This window comes from Habropoda laboriosa, unplaced genomic scaffold, assembly GCF_001263275.1.
Source record: "Habropoda laboriosa isolate 0110345459 unplaced genomic scaffold, ASM126327v1 scaffold387, whole genome shotgun sequence".
In the NCBI taxonomy this organism is placed as follows: Eukaryota; Metazoa; Arthropoda; class Insecta; order Hymenoptera; family Apidae; genus Habropoda; species Habropoda laboriosa.
In genome coordinates, this window is record NW_017100510.1 from 93,605 (window position 1) to 109,774 (window position 16,170).

The following is a 16,170-nucleotide window of genomic DNA, read 5'->3' on the forward strand; positions in this document are numbered from 1 at the left end:
TTAAATTGTTTTTCTAAATAAATTATCTTTTTTTAACGAAATTTTAATCATGTTTCCCTTTCAATGTCCCAAGCGATATCTGTAAATTTCAGATTCGTGCTACTTCGATTTTTCAAACATCGCAATTTTCTCCACCAAACAGTGTGTATAATCGTCGAAACGTGATTTCTTTCGAAAGAAAAAAATCTGACTCGGCGGGATCCCGCGAGTACACGCATCGAACTTAATCCCATCCGTAAGTCGTCTGGTGTTCGACGCGTCGAACACGTAATAATCCCATTAAGCTTTGTGAAAACGAGCGCTGCTGCTCGTACCGAAACGGGAGAGCTTGTGCGTAACGCGCAACGACGAGTGAATGCGCGAAAAAAGGGGTTCGACCCTTGCGTGTGCTGCTTAAACCTCAAAAAAAAAAAAGAAAAAAGAAAAAAAGAGAGAGGAGAGGGAGGGAGTTAATTCGTTTACGCGAGGATGGTGAAAGAGATGAAACAGAGAGGAAAAAAAAAAGACGAGAGAGAGAGAAAGAAGAAGAAGGGGGTTTCAGGGTCGTTAAGCCGGGCGACACTAACAATAAGTGAGTCACAGGATGTGCGAGGCGAGTTCTCGATAAAGTGTCGCATAGTACTTTATCATCTATGTATCTCTTGGCGGGAGTATGTAGCCATAATATCTCACCACCAGCGAGATTCTCCCTCGCTCGTCTGATGGTTTCTGATTCGAAACAAAAGCCGAAGTGCATTTTTCGCGGAAAGATTAATCATTACCCAGAAGTGATTAGCATGGTGTCGTGATTGAGAGATTGAATCATTTGGAAGTGTGAAGTAGGGATATATTCATGAAAATTTCTATCTACGGTTGAGATTTCCATTCTCGTCGAATGTAAAAATTATTGAAATCCACGAAGAAATTATTCAGTCTGAAATCGTAGATAGTAATTTATCGTAATAACTGGTTTCGTCTTTTAAATAATGATACGAATAATAATAATAGATTTGATTTTAGAATAATAATAAAATTTAGATAATAACAATAATAGATCTGATAATTATTTAGATGACAGTAATTAAACAGATTTGATTTTAGAATAATAACGATAGAATAGCTTTTGAATTTGAAAACTCGTTAAAATTGTATCTACAGCTTAACGACTGATTTGGTTTCCTCAATTTCTGATAAGGGAACAAGTGTACGTATGTGTAAAGTATCTATGTTATTATTCTTGGTAATTTTTGAAGAATTACTAGTAGTTAGTATTGCAATAATGAAAGTCGATATTGTATTATAATTGTGTAGCAACATATACCGTTTGTCACTATGACTTTTGTTTTATTATACCTTTTAAGGAAGTACTGATTGCATATCAAACAGGTGACTGAACACTGGTAATCGTTATTTTATGTAAGAAAGAGAGAAAGTGCTAATAGTGATAATAAATTAATTGCTCTTTTTTAATCCTGTTTCTATAGGTTGTCCAAAGTTGTTTCTTATATTTCCTAGTTACTTTTGTTACAACTGAAGAAAGCTGTAAATGGTAATAATAGAAATTTGAAGGAAATCATTTTTTTAATTAAGAAAATATATCAAAACTGATTTTTTACATGGTCCACACTATTTTATATAATTTTACAATATTTTTATTTCAATATTTCAAAGTCTTGTTAATCAAAAATACAAAAAAGAGATTATAGGAAGAAATGAAAGTTCAATGGCACTTCTAGTGTTTTTTATGTCCAATCTCCAATGAACGAGTTTGCGAATAATCTGTATCATATTTAGCTAATACGTGATACAGGAAGTATGTCACTGAAATATCGAAAAAGACCGCAGGAAATGGATGTAAGAATATCGAAAAAATAAAACAACATGTTGGTCAATGAACTAATAATTTTTAGACGACACGTTCTGTTATCTAATCGCAACGGTCGTGTCGGTGAGAAGTGATAAAACTAGAATTGTCGTATTCCTTAGGTTATCACTGCGGTGTATTACAAATAAAAATAGAAGAATTAGATAACAGCTGCATTTACGATCCTTCTGGGAAACGAAACAAACCACCCACAACTCGATCAATTTTTTTCCAGAAATACGCGATACATTCAAATTTAACGTTTCACAAGCGTTCTACTATTTAACCAGTCAGGAAAATTTTACATGCAATCCTTATAACAATTTGACAAATTTTCAACAATTCGAAGAAAAGGAAAAATTCTCTTTTCCAATTTCCACTTCGATCGAAAATACACATCTGAAGTCTCAAAGTTCGGGGATTCGAGTAAAAATAAAATTCACAAATTTCACCGCATTGGTTTTTCAATTCTTACAAAAATCTAGATTGAAAATCTTACGAAAAATTTTCTTTCGAAAAAAAAGTCAACAAAATTTCCACTCAAATTAGTAAAGAAATCCTCCTCCATTTCTCCCCTGGAATTGTTACGAATATTAAATCACCCTATAAGCGAAAAATGTATCAATGAAAAATCAATGAAATTTTCCATTAAAATATTGATCTAAATTTCAATATAAAATTCGTCACGAATTTATGAGATTGACTTAACCCTAGTGCATTCTTTCATTTAATAATACGCTTAAAATCTTTGGGTCTTTTTTTACCCAATTATATTACTAGATCTTTTTATTACCAACACACCATATTAACCTAGACAATTAACTTTCAACATAATTTCCTTATTTTCTAAACTTTTCAATACAAACTTTCAACATAATTTCCTTATTTTCTAAACTTTCCAATGTAAACTTTTAATTAAGGAAACCTAAACTTGATAACAGCAAAAGTTACTAAAAAAATTAAGAAGACGATAGGTCGAGAAAGACCCCAGAATCGTCCTAAGGTAAATATTACAAATTCACATGGAAACTCTAAAAAGTACACACGATTTCGATCGACCTGAAACATATAGTCTTTTATGTGGAACAACGATTGCACCAATTCGAAAATGCACTCGAGGTGCGTGTCCATCTGAAATGGAAGTTAGAACCTACAAACCGGATAATCACGGGCAAGCTGCACGATTTTTCTTACATAATCTCGCAGCTAGGGCAGAAGTGAAAGCCGAAACCGATGTAAAACTCGACGGGGCGAGCGTATCATTTCTTTTCTTCCCCCGTGGAGCAGTGTCGTTTCTTTTCTTAGATAAGCAGCGAACGAATTACGCGTATAACGAAGGAAATAAGCGGGTTCGTAAACGTTGCTTGTGTACTATGTCGAGCTTATGTCACTGTGAAATTCGAAGTAAAATTATAGAATGAAGTATAAGTGCAAGATCCTTTGATGCAGAGAGCAGTCTATTTATGTTACATTATGTCATTTCGCTTTTGGAAGCGAGAGTAGAAGCCAGAGCTACTTTATGCAGCGTACTATTGTTCGGTAAATTTGAAGTGTGAAACATTGGAAAGTTGTGGATTTGAAGAATTGAGAAATTGAATGTTGCTCGTTTGAAGAATTGTAAAATTGAACGTTGGCAAATTGTGAAAGAAATTTTCGAGGAAATTTTATACGAATAATCGACTTCTTTTCAATTTTCGTCGAAAGTTGTAAGCTTAAAGAATGGAAAAATTGAAAGTTGCAGATTTGAAGAATGGTAAAACTCGAACGTTTGAAATCTTAAAACAGTGAAATGTTGAAAAATTGTATAAGTTACATTTTCAAGCAAAAATTCTATGCAAATGATCGTCTTTTCTTTCAATTTCATCCTTCTTTCCCTTCGTTCTTTTTCTCTCAAGAATTAAACTACGATATCTACCTGTTTTTGACAAAAAAAAAAAAAAAGGGAATTTCGACCAAAAAGAAGAGAACAGTTCGCGAAGTTTAGTAGCTAAAAACGAGGAAGTCGGCTCTCGAAGCTGTTCACTAGAGGGCAGGAAATACTCTATAAAAATCGAGACGCACAACATTCTGACTAGTCACGAGTTTACCACACGCCCGCAGACAGGTTTGTACAGTGTTTTGGCGACATGTAACTCGAAGATACGTTATCTTTAATTGAACAGGAAGACCTCTTTAGAGCAATACTTAATTTTGGTCAGACAACGTGAGAATTTTAATTGAACGAATTAGTTGAGAAACTGTTTTCTAAAAATAATTGGGAATCAATGGATCGTCCGAATCTAACAATTTCTTCGGATAAATGATACTAATTCACGGTGGAAAATAAAAAAGAAAAACAAACAATTGTCACACATTGTAACAAAAATTGTGATAAATAAGAGTAAAAAATTTGCTGATACTTAATAATTTTCACATAATATCGTCTGAATATTTCTTGCATACTTAATTATCCACAGTCTTCTAATTAAATACCTAATAAAACACTGAAAATTACAGTGTTTCGACAAGTTTTCAAAATTATCTTAAGCGTAACGCAACACTGAAAACTAACAAGAAAATAGAATAGTTATTTGTCATTTGATAAGATTTATCTAACGTCATCATCCTCAATTAGAAAATGAACAGGAAGCCATTAATTAAATAGTTGCTATCGTAGCGATTTTTATTATATAAATGTAGATTAATTTATCTGCTAATTGAAATGCATTACGGAATCCGTGACACTTGACCCAAGTTCATCGAAGAAGCATTTTTTACAATTTGTAACATTAACGTTGATAACGTGAAAAAGACATAATTACGAAAAAAAAAACCGACTAAATAACACTATCTTAATTGTCCCTTCATTTTCATTTCTTAACATTCGATGCACGCTTCTGTGTTTTTTTTTTAGACGTACTATCTAGAGAAATGCTTGCAGAAGAATTTTATCATCACTAGAAAGAAAGTAAAAAGCAATCGTGTGAATTTTATTACTGTCGGAGAAGTTCGCCGCGATTTTCTTACAGAAATATTCGAAGAATCATTTCTCCCTCCGAGGAGAAGAATGAAAATTGACAGAAATTGTCAGGTACAATCTTGAGTAAAAAGTATACTTGTTTGAAAAGACTTACGAATAATACAGTATTTTATGTAGAATGGTTTTTTTACGCTTGCAATAAATTATGATTATGAAAGTTTCTCTTATCATCGCTGGGAACTGTGAGCTGTATGTCGGCGGATCCACAGATCTTGTTTGAAGAGCGCAGAGCGAAATGCATGCATGTACGTATGTATGTATATGTATGTACTCTGGTGGGATTTATTAAACGTCGCGCTGAAAGAACATAGGGGACCTTTGTATCACGTAGACTGAAATTTTTTCGCAAAGAATTATGCAGCGAACGTTAGACGCATTGCAGTGACCCAGATACTCGGTTTACATATGGAATATTCACGTGTTTAATAATATCCATTGATTAACGCCGGATAAAATGCTTTCGTGATTAATTAATCTATCGCGGTAACGCGATAGTGTGAAAGTTTGATGAGATATTATCCTAGATACTGGAAGACGGAATTCGAACCTGAGAATGTAGAACGGAGGATCGAGAAGTTCAAACTTAAAGATGATTGAAACCAATGTTACATTTGTCGACCTAACCTATCTTTTTTCTCAAATTTTTTCTTTAAAACATGGGATTTGAAAATTAAAACGTGACTCTGGGAAAGTAAAATTTGAAATTTCAAGGTTGCAACATAGAAAATGAGAGAACAGAATCGAAGAGTTGAAACTTAAAGAGGATTAGAAATCGTCTATCTTACTAACGTTAAACTTGTCAACCTAACCTAACTTTTTTCTCAAATTCTTCGGATTGTAAAACCGAAAATTTGAAAATTGAAAAGTGACGCCTGGAAAGTAAAACTTTGAATCTGGAATTGAAACGTAGAAAATGAGATCTAGAACACAAAATAAAATTCTTTATCTACAAGCTAGAATCCAATTTGCATACTACTGCAGTAACGAACAAGCTACCTCATACTATGACAAACAAATATTGCAAACCACGTCGCGATGATTAGAAAAAATAATTCCAGGAAAGAATATTTAGCCACTTCCGACAATGCAACTGGAACTGCTAATTGAAGACTCGGTTGCAAAAAAAGAGACAGCTCCGTAATTTACTAAAATTGAATTAGGTACAGGTATACCATAGAATATAAAGGAATATTTTTGAACAGATAGGTACAAGAATGATTTAGCGAAGAAAGGAAACAGCTATAATTTTCTTCTTTACTGTAACTTTTATAAATTAGTATAAATTGATATTTTCTAATACATTTCCATGTACTAATGCACATTTTTATAATATAAATAATAATGGTGTTCCGTGTAATTATTTATTCAGACAAAGTAGATTTTCATACAAATTGTTCGAAATTTTGTACATATTTCGTATATTGTACAATAACCCTACCATAGAAAAAAAATATTTTTTCTTAGTAATAAATTAAGTGTGTACAATACTTTGAAAATATTTTTTTAACGCTGCTTTTTAGTCAATCTTCCAAAAATTGTAGTAGGCAATAATTTACCAGACAAAACAATCTCTGCAACAAAACGTGCATTCATCCGTCTCTGTATTAGTTTCTAACTCAACACGGTACATGTAATTGACCATCACAATGCATCAATTAGACACTATAGAGACGTGTTGTTCGTCGTTTCCGTAATATCTGTCACGTAATGTCAGCGATATTTCTACAAAGCCCTATCTCACGAATACTTCACCTATGTAATCCCAAACCTCAAATACCACTAATCCTCTCTCTTCCATTTTCTTTTGTCCATGGAACCGCTCATAAAAAAAAAAACACATGGACAAAAGTTCCCAGAAGCGAGACTTGAACAACAGAAACATCGATCCTCCTGAAAGATAAGAGAGGAGGTTCGTAATAGCAAACGGAGAGCAATAGCAAAAAACCAGCTGGATCATCTATGTATATAAACTACTGGCCAAAAGTTTGCAATCCCCTGTCAATTTATATTAATATTGAATCTGCTGTTAATTTTTCTACAAATTTAAAATTGACGCTGTTAAGTTTTCTATAAATTAGAAACTGATGCTGTTAACTTTTTTCCAGATTTGAAATTGATGCTGTTGTTACATACGTACGCAGCCTTGCCGACGCGGTGTTGCCGAGTCTTTAGTCTATCGCGCACCCCCTAGAAAATCTTTTAGATAGGGCAAACGAACATATTCCGTTCCTAGGAAAATCTAACGTCCCCATCATCAAAAGTCACGATTTTTGGAGTATATAAGGGCTTAATTTTTTACGCTCTGGGACTCAGTTCTTCTGATCATGTTTCTAGGTTATTTGAAAATTTTCCCCTAGTTCATTTCATGCAGGCATCTGCCCTACCTACTTCATCGTCGGTAACACCACAAACCTCCCAAGACATCCGATAAAGAGGCCATAGTATCTAGGCGCGGATATAAAGGATTCATCCCACAATAAACAAAAAAAAAAGAAAACAAACGTCCTAGGGCTCAGTCTTCTACCAGAACGTTACTCTGCCAGTCGGAACGTTAACGCGAGCAAGATCGGGTTGTAGTCCCTTTCGAGCGTAGAATTATTACATTCTCAATACGTTCTAAGCCACCCCCCGCGGCTGGTCGCATAAGCCGAGAAGGGAATATCCTCGCCAAGTCGAGAATTGACCGTTTAACTATTTAACTATCATTGTAACTGATCGTTAGATTGAAGCAACTTGTAACTTCTTATTTATACTAAAATATGTAGCATTGTTTTTAAGTCAGACTCGCTCATTTCAACCTAACCTCTCCTGTGTAACATTAGTAACGAATCAGCTAAACTCACGAAGATATACCTTTACCGCTCGAGGTATGTGTATCGAACATTACGACACGCACAGTCCTCAGATCCTTCCAAAACTGGAGTACGGCGTACTCTACATACTTACGTTGAATGTTCTAACCTCCTATCAACTAACCGACATTCCGCTCCGTGTGAGGATACAAGCGTAAGCAGTAACGCTGTTAATTTTTTTTATAAATTTAAAATGGATGCTATAAATTTTTCTATAGACTTGAAATTGATGCTGTTAATTTTTCTATACATTTGAAATTGGCGCTGTTAATTTTTTTACAGATTTGATATTTATGCTACAAATTTTTCTATACATTTAAAACTGATACTGTTAAGTTTTTTATAGATTTGAAATTGGCGCTGTTAATTTTTTTACAAATTTGAAATTGTGAAGCTGTCAATTTTTTTATAGATTTGAAATTGTTACTGTTAATTCTTTTACAGATTTGAAATTGACCTAATTTCGATTGACTGGAATGATAAAAGACTTTTCTTAAAATTGCTTACATTTTTCTGGAAATTTTTGCGCAACTTACAATGCACAGTGTGATTGCAAACTTTTGGCCAGTAGTGTATGTATATGATATATACTCTGGTATTCCATCAAGTGCTCGCGTGTGTCCTCGGGATCTCTCCTCTTTCTCCGCTTTCGCGATTACCCGCGAACAATGGCCAGAAACAATAGGCAGAGGCAAGTAACAAACAAGAATGCATTGTTCGAGGAACGGTTCAAAGAAGGATTGAAAGTGAACGACAAAGAATCGGAGAAGACGAAAAAGTGGGATTGTTTGTGAGTCAAGGAGGATTAACACGTTTCGTGCCGCTTCTGTGCTATACTTTATTCAAAATTTTCCAGGACAAATCAAACGGAATAGAAATTATTCAGTCGTTCGGCAATATCTATTTGTTTGCTTTTTAAATAATCGCCATTGCTCGAGACCTTCGTAGCATTGCTGGAACTCAATTTCTGGGACGATTTTTAGCTTATTTAAAAGTTTTTCAAAAGTTTTTCAAAAGATTGAAAATTAAATAACTTTTTTTTTTATATATTTGAAAATTTTTGCTTCAAATTTTGGAAATTTGTTGTCTGAAAATTTATCACGATAAAGCGACTTATGAGCCACCCTGTATAAACAGATAACAGATATTTACACATGTTTCTTATTGGCTGATAAGAAGTTTCGATTATTAAATTGATTTCAGGATTTATTTCCAATTTAATCTGGTTATTTTCAATTTAATAAATCTTCTGCGCTTTGTGCTATAATTAATGCGTTTTAATTAATAATCTTCATTGAGTCGAATAACGTTCTGTTACAGAGAAGGTTGATCCTCAAAGGGGTAATTTACGACCTTCTGTGGCCTCCAATAACCTTCATTGCCGTTCATTAAACTCGTCTAAGCCACTGTTGCCGCCATAAAAGGCACGAAAATTTCCATCTAATTATAAAAGAGAGATAAAAGAGAGATAAAAGAAGAGAAAGTAACCTTGAGGTTTTCTGTTGCACCTTTACGCCAGGGAAAAAAGAACGATTCCTATCGTGTTACATTTCCCTTGCTACTAAACAACATTGCGCAAATTCCTTTTACACTTTACTTAATTCTACACCATTCGAATAACTTCGTTCGATTTTGAAATCCAGATTCTTCTTCGAATTTTTCTCGTTTGTTTCATAAATTATGTTACATTTTATTTTTTTAATATTTTATTATTTATTTATACTTTTTTTAAATATTTTTGTTACATTTCTTCATTTTTCTCTCTCGGAAATTTCAATTTAACGCTACTAAAAAAGATGTGTGTGTGTGTGTGTGTAAAGAAAGAGTTTCGTAAATTCTAAATGAAAAAAAGTTTCCCTTAAAAATGATTTCTTACACGTTTCGATTTACACTAGCAGCCGCGAATCTAACCGTGGAAATATCTCTTAATGCATTCGATCGCGTTCACCCATTCACGCTAGACTTAACAGGTTTCACAAAATTCCACCGCAACCATTGGAGCAATTATTTCTTCCGCGAGGAAAATCGACGCACCTGTCAGTGGAATCGAATTATTCAGAACGATCGACTGCAGAAATTTCACGAATAACAGCAAGATAGACTGCTGATCGTTTTTCGATAATATCGTTTCATTCGCGAATACACGCGTTGTCATTCTCGGAAAATCCAATCACCGCGTGAGGAAGTGTCTAATTACATTCGACAACGCGTTCTACATTTCGTTCGCTGGTAGAGCGACGCGTCGATACGAATTCCGTGATCGATAAGATCGATGGAAGACCAGAGTTTTATAGCTGCTATTCCTCAACGATTTTCTTACCGAAGAAGGGGGAAAAAAATGGAGCATTATATTTTTACCCCGATTGTCTTTAGTTCACTGATCGTGAAATCGCCTATTAGAGTGTATAAAAAATGATAATCATAATAGTAATCGTAAACGTTACACTATAGCAAAGTCAATTATTCTTTTAGAAACATTTTTGACACACCGTGTATAAATAACGATTAACTTTTCTCACAAAAGTTTGTAGTTACATGTATTTGTTACTGGGTCTGTAATTAGAATTCTGAGACACCCTGTAGAACAAGAACTACTTTTTATAAGAAAAAGTATTTACCAATTATAAATTTACAAAATTTATAAGTAGGCTTAATTTTTAAAGATACTTTCGTTTCCTCCTGATGATCTATTTGGAAAAATTCTCCCTCTCCTGTAATTGGTTTATTAAATTAACCCTTTAAATATGACGGAACTGACCGTAGAACTGTATCGCATATACGGTCTGCTCTGCCGCAGAATCCATGTAAACGAAATTAATACCGCAATCGCTGTTTCTATAGTGGCTCTTCGTTAAAAACGCATCACCCAGAGGGAAGCCACTAGAGTGGCGCATAATAGCTAAACGGTTAATATGCATTGGAGTTTTGAAACAATTTGTATATATTTAGAGAAACATTTTCCAATTACAAATTGGTTAATCGCCAGCTATATTAAAAACGCCTTTGTTCCCGTCTTATGAGGCTCACAGGTCAATGTACTGCTAATTTTGAAGCAACCTATATAAGAACATGTACTGCAACCGGTCCTGCCATACGCTCATAAGCAACCACCAATACGAAGGTTGCGTTCATTGAACGATACTCTCGGCTATACGGGTGAAATGTCCCTTTCCTCTCCCGTTTCCTATCATCGAGGCCCACGCCGTTTTCTAAACGCACAGCCTTGCGCTTCCTTTTAATAATACAGTAAGATACACCGCTCCAAATAATTCTAACAACATCCACTGCTACTTACAATCCAATTAGCAATAACGCGTCAAGCATTTTAAAGTCGTTAAACTGCTATATAAAGTTCCATAAAAATGGAATCCCATGAAGTATACGGTCAGGTCATTTTTATACCCTTAGGGTTGGGAAATTCCAAGTTTTTGAGAGAGGTAGCATGATTTACGGCTTAAGACTCATTTTATGGACACCCGAAACTCATTTCAGATTTAACTTAAAACTCATTTTGAAGAAAAGAAAATTTTCGTTTTCCAGTGCGCGAAAAATGCTACTTCATGAATTTTCCAAATTTTCTGATATTTCTAGTCCTATTTGGTACATATTATCGAGTAGTGCTTCCCACGCTTTTAATGCCGTGAATTTATATACAATTCATATATCGAACACGGTCACGTGACGTTGCTTTGAACTCGTTACATGTCTCTCTTAAAGTATCAAACTTGTTCCACAACATGAAACCACTTCCATCAGAGGATAGAATACTCACGTTATAATATGTTTTAGCAACTCTAATGAATTGTGGTATATAAATACATCGATAACACATTTTATTATAAACAAACGAATAATATATTATTAATAATCAATGGCCAGATAACACGAGAATACGAATTGTTACAAACCACAATGACTAGTACAGGAAACAACAATTTTTTTATATTTTATAACTCACAAGTATGACATTTTTTATTATTTCTTTTAAAATATAACCACTTCATTAGTTTGAATAATTTAAAAAAACATATAGCAGGATTCTATTGCAAGTTCTAGTATGAAAGATTCAAATTTAAAAATAGTTCAACGCAAGGCATGTGTTTACCGAAATACAATGCCAAAAGTACAAGATTACAATATTCTAAAATAGAGGTTTCAAATTATTTTTTTTTAAAGACATAATTCAGTCTGTAAATGCATCTAGCAGATCAATGCATCAATGTCCTATCAATGAATCAGTTACCATGTTTCGAATCGTGCCGATTGAACCATAATTTAAATACATACAAGACTATATTAAAAAGCAGGTTTAAATTACTTCTAAAATAGACCATGAAATACTTTTGCTCCAAATTCATATAACCTTTAGTTTAGCTTTTTACGCTTCGCTCCGTACTTAATCTGACTTGTTTAAGTTGAAACTAAACGAGAAAGAAAGACAAAGAAAACTTGTTGATAGATCACTCCGAATTTGACTAAGAGGACAAGTCAAATATTTTGGTAGATAGTACCACTTCCAACGTCGTTTTCAATACCGTATAAATAGACAACTAAACGTTAAATATTTCTCAGATTAAAAGAAAAAACAACTTATTCAATCTCATGTTTTCCAACGCACTCGAAAAAAAAAGAAACAAGACAATCAGAGTCCCCCGTTTCACGACAATAAAATCAAACTGTAACTTCATCTCAACAGATACAGTTATAGCACAATCTCTTGTAAAGCGTATCTCGACCATAAACGCATCATCAATCGCATTAATCGTCTGGTTACTACACTCCAGTACATAATCGCGATTATTTCTATGTAATATATCAACATTCTTCATAACTGTAATTAAAATGATAAGAGACTATAATTCAAAGAAACTATAACTACATAATTTAAATAATTTGGCAATGTTCAACGTTAAGAATGCTTCATTAAAACGCGGCAGCGAATCAAGACGCACAGCATCCCTTTAATGTACTTGATCGTAATCGGGTAAATAAGTTGCAAGTGAGATTAGCATTTTTAATAGTATGTACTCACTCTATGGTTTTCCGTGCAATAACCCGAAAACACATAGCCACGAACACATAAATAAAATACAACAGAAAAAAAACAATAATTGGCACAAGGAACGAAACGCAACACGTACACCTCACTTTCCAACTTTCAACTGAACTATCCTGGAATTCTGTACATCGACCAAACTATATGAACGCACATACCTGTTTTCTTTTTACTCGCATAGAACGACATCTATCACAACGTATATAACGGTAAAAATGATTGATCGGTAAAGTAGATATTCCATAACTTTCGTTTATCTCAGAAAACTGTTAACAATAAACAATATTTTCATATTAATATAAGTTTTCAATTATTTCGTAAAATATATAAAACCTTATTCAACAGTATTTTCAAAATCTTATATTTTATACATGAAAATGTAAAATTTTATGTTTATAATTTTGTTAAGAATTTTAATAAATTTATATAATATTGTATAAGTGAAGATTTTCAAATACAATAACAGGAAAGATAGAATTACGTGTCGAACGTCACGTCTGTTACATACTCATGCAAAGTCAATTTAAATTCATCAACGAGAGAAGTTTGCGTAGACGGGCTATGCGCTATTTTTCATGATACCAGTTAAGCGTGAATATGTGAAACAGAGAGTTCTTTTATCTCTAAGATCTAAAATTAAAAATACAAGCATAGCAGATAGCTATTACAAGAGGTTTGTAAATGTGTTTGTTACTCCATATAAAATGGTGTGATCAAACCGAAACTCACTTTAAATTGTTACAAACAGTTGCTGTCGTTTGATATTTAAACGTTACAAAGATGACTTCAAGGTTCAGTGGACTCAAATTAGGGCCACCAATAGAAGTTTTTGCTCTTCAAAAAGCCTTTATAGAAGATGCTTATGAAAAAAAAGTAAATTTATCTATAGGAGGTATGTTTTATATTTTTCATTTAATAAATTTTTAATTTATTAACAAACAAATATAATATAAATCCAAAATAATGTTTAGTATATATATGAAAAATTAGTTTTCCAACCAACACATTTTTATATTCTGTGTTTCACATTCTTAATGAATATGCTCTTGAGTGACCTCCAGGAATATCTGGTGATTACATAACATATATCAGAAATATGAATGTGTATTGTGAATAATGATAAGTAGCTGTTGAACAATTTTAAACATTTGTAGAAATTATCGAAAATTGAAATTATTTACAGCTTATCGTACAAGTGAAGGAGCACCATGGGTATTACCAGTTGTTCGAAAGGTAGAGAAATTATTAGCTGCAGATGAACTACAAAATCATGAATATCTTCCTGTCTTGGGGTTAGATGCTTTTAGTCAAGCAGCAACAGGTATGTTGCTGGGTACAGACTCTCCTATTATTGCACAAGGTCGTGCTTTTGGTATTCAAACATTGTCTGGTACTGGAGCATTACGTGTTACAGCTGAATTTTTTAGTCGCATTTTGCATTATGATACCTTTTATTATAGCAAACCTACTTGGGGTAAGTGTTAAACAGTTTAGTCTATTAAAATAAACATTCATCTTACACATAATATTTAACATATATCAACAGAGAACCATAAACTTGTATTCATTAATGGAGGATTTAAAAAAGCTTGTGAATATACATATTGGAATCCAGAAACCCGTAATTTTGATATTGAAGGAATGCTTAATGATCTTAGAGATGCTCCAGAGAATGCTGTAATTATTTTGCATGCATGTGCACATAATCCTACTGGATGTGATCCAACACCTGAGCAATGGGCTAAAATAGCAGATGTAGTTGAAGAGAAACATCTTTTCCCACTTTTTGATAGCGCATATCAGGTAAATATCATTATAAAATAGAATAATTTCAAAAATAATAATGTACAAAATATATATACTTAGGGTTTTGCAAGTGGTGATTTAGATAAAGATGCTTATGCAGTAAGAATGTTTGCCAAACGTGGAATAGAACTTATGTGTGCACAAAGTTTTGCTAAAAACTTTGGCTTATACAACGAAAGAGCTGGAAATTTGGTGGTTGTTATGAATAATACAAAAGAATTATCTGAAGTTAAATCTCAGTTAACCTTAATCGTTCGAGGAATGTACAGTAATCCACCAAATCATGGAGCAAGAATAATTGCAACTGTGCTACAAAATCCAGATCTTTATAAAGAATGGTGTAGTATCAATAATAAAAATATGCATTAATTGCAATAAATAATGAAAATATTTAATTTGAAAAATTAAAATATTTCAGGAAAAGTCATATTGTTACAATGTCTAATAGAATAAAACAAATGCGAACGAGTTTATACGAAAGGCTGGTTCAATTAGGAACACCAGGTAGTTGGGAACATATTACTACACAAATAGGAATGTTCTCTTATACAGGTCTTACTAGTCAGTATTCTAGAAAACTACTCTATTCCTCTTTTTTTTATAATAAGCGTCTTATTATATGAAACAAATATTATTTCAGAGCGACAAGTTGAACATTTAATAAATCATTACCATATATATATGTTACGAAGTGGTAGAATAAATATGTGTGGACTTAATAAATCTAACTTGGATTACGTCGCAAGTGCAATTTACGAAACTGTTCTGCTATTTCCAGAAAAGAAGAAACAGTGTACATGTTGAAATGAGCACTAGGATCAGACATGATATTATATAAGTATAAATTGTTATTGAAACTTCAGTATTGCGAAAATTGTTGAAGTAGGCCGATATTTTATATGCATTGAAATTAACTGAGAATTGTAGAAATTTTCTACAAAGGACATTTTCATTACACTTTTGTTATGATTATATTTTTGATCAAATTATCAGATGGCATAAGTATTCCATTTCAGAAAATTTCACTACTGAAAATCATCACAAAGTTCTATTTCATATGAAAGTTAAACTATTTTGTTATAAATCGCCTTGTCTACAAAAGTACAAAGTATAAACAAAGTATTACAAATTGCCAAATTTTAATACATGTGCTAGTACAAACGCTTATTATTAAAATAATTTTCATTGAGCTTAATAGTTTGTAGAGTAATAAGGAACATTTACGACACACATTCATTTTGATACTATGTTTTTACCAATCTTGACATAGTTAGGCACTTATACAAGTGCTAATATCCAATGTCATTAAGCTCTGCTTTAAAATAATATTCCTCGACTGATATAATGCAATGGTTTTTAAAATCCAAAAAATGAATGTTCCTTAAAGGGATGGTTACAAATCTTATATATCATGTAGAAGACTACAATTTTAAATTAATATTTTTCATTATGTGTATAGTAAAAGCCATAATATTAATGAATGAGACCAAACTTTTAAAAATACTTTGCACTCTAAAGTAACCAACTTTATTGTAGGTAAGAGTGGATATATTTTTTTTACATTTCTCAGAAGAATATTTTTTAAACATAGTTT

General features: G+C 32.8%; 2 protein-coding genes across 3 annotated transcripts in view; one reads left to right on the top strand and one right to left on the bottom strand.

The window, feature by feature from the left end:
- The window catches only part of LOC108576314 (multiple epidermal growth factor-like domains protein 10), a 27,116-nt gene extending 14,245 nt beyond the window's left edge, over nucleotides 1-12,871 (bottom strand). The window contains exon 1 of the mRNA XM_017939275.1: nucleotides 12,747-12,871. The gene's annotated coding sequence lies outside the window, so the exon portion shown is untranslated. The remainder of the gene's footprint in view (nucleotides 1-12,746) is intronic.
- Nucleotides 12,872-13,332: 461 nt separating this feature from the next.
- On the top strand, nucleotides 13,333-15,460 carry LOC108576326 (probable aspartate aminotransferase, cytoplasmic). 2 transcript variants are annotated; one of them, XM_017939289.1, is made up of 7 exons: nucleotides 13,333-13,443; nucleotides 13,519-13,662; nucleotides 13,954-14,244; nucleotides 14,317-14,573; nucleotides 14,637-14,914; nucleotides 14,995-15,137; nucleotides 15,217-15,460. In XM_017939289.1, exons 2-7 carry the CDS (start codon nucleotides 13,551-13,553, stop codon nucleotides 15,378-15,380), a joined length of 1,245 nt encoding a protein of 414 aa, XP_017794778.1. In that variant the 5' UTR covers nucleotides 13,333-13,443; nucleotides 13,519-13,550; the 3' UTR covers nucleotides 15,381-15,460. The 2 variants fall into 2 exon arrangements, with proteins under 2 accessions (XP_017794778.1, XP_017794779.1); XM_017939290.1 differs by lacking the exon at nucleotides 13,333-13,443 and having other exon boundaries at nucleotides 13,511-13,662.
- The last annotated feature ends 710 nt before the right edge of the window (nucleotides 15,461-16,170 follow it).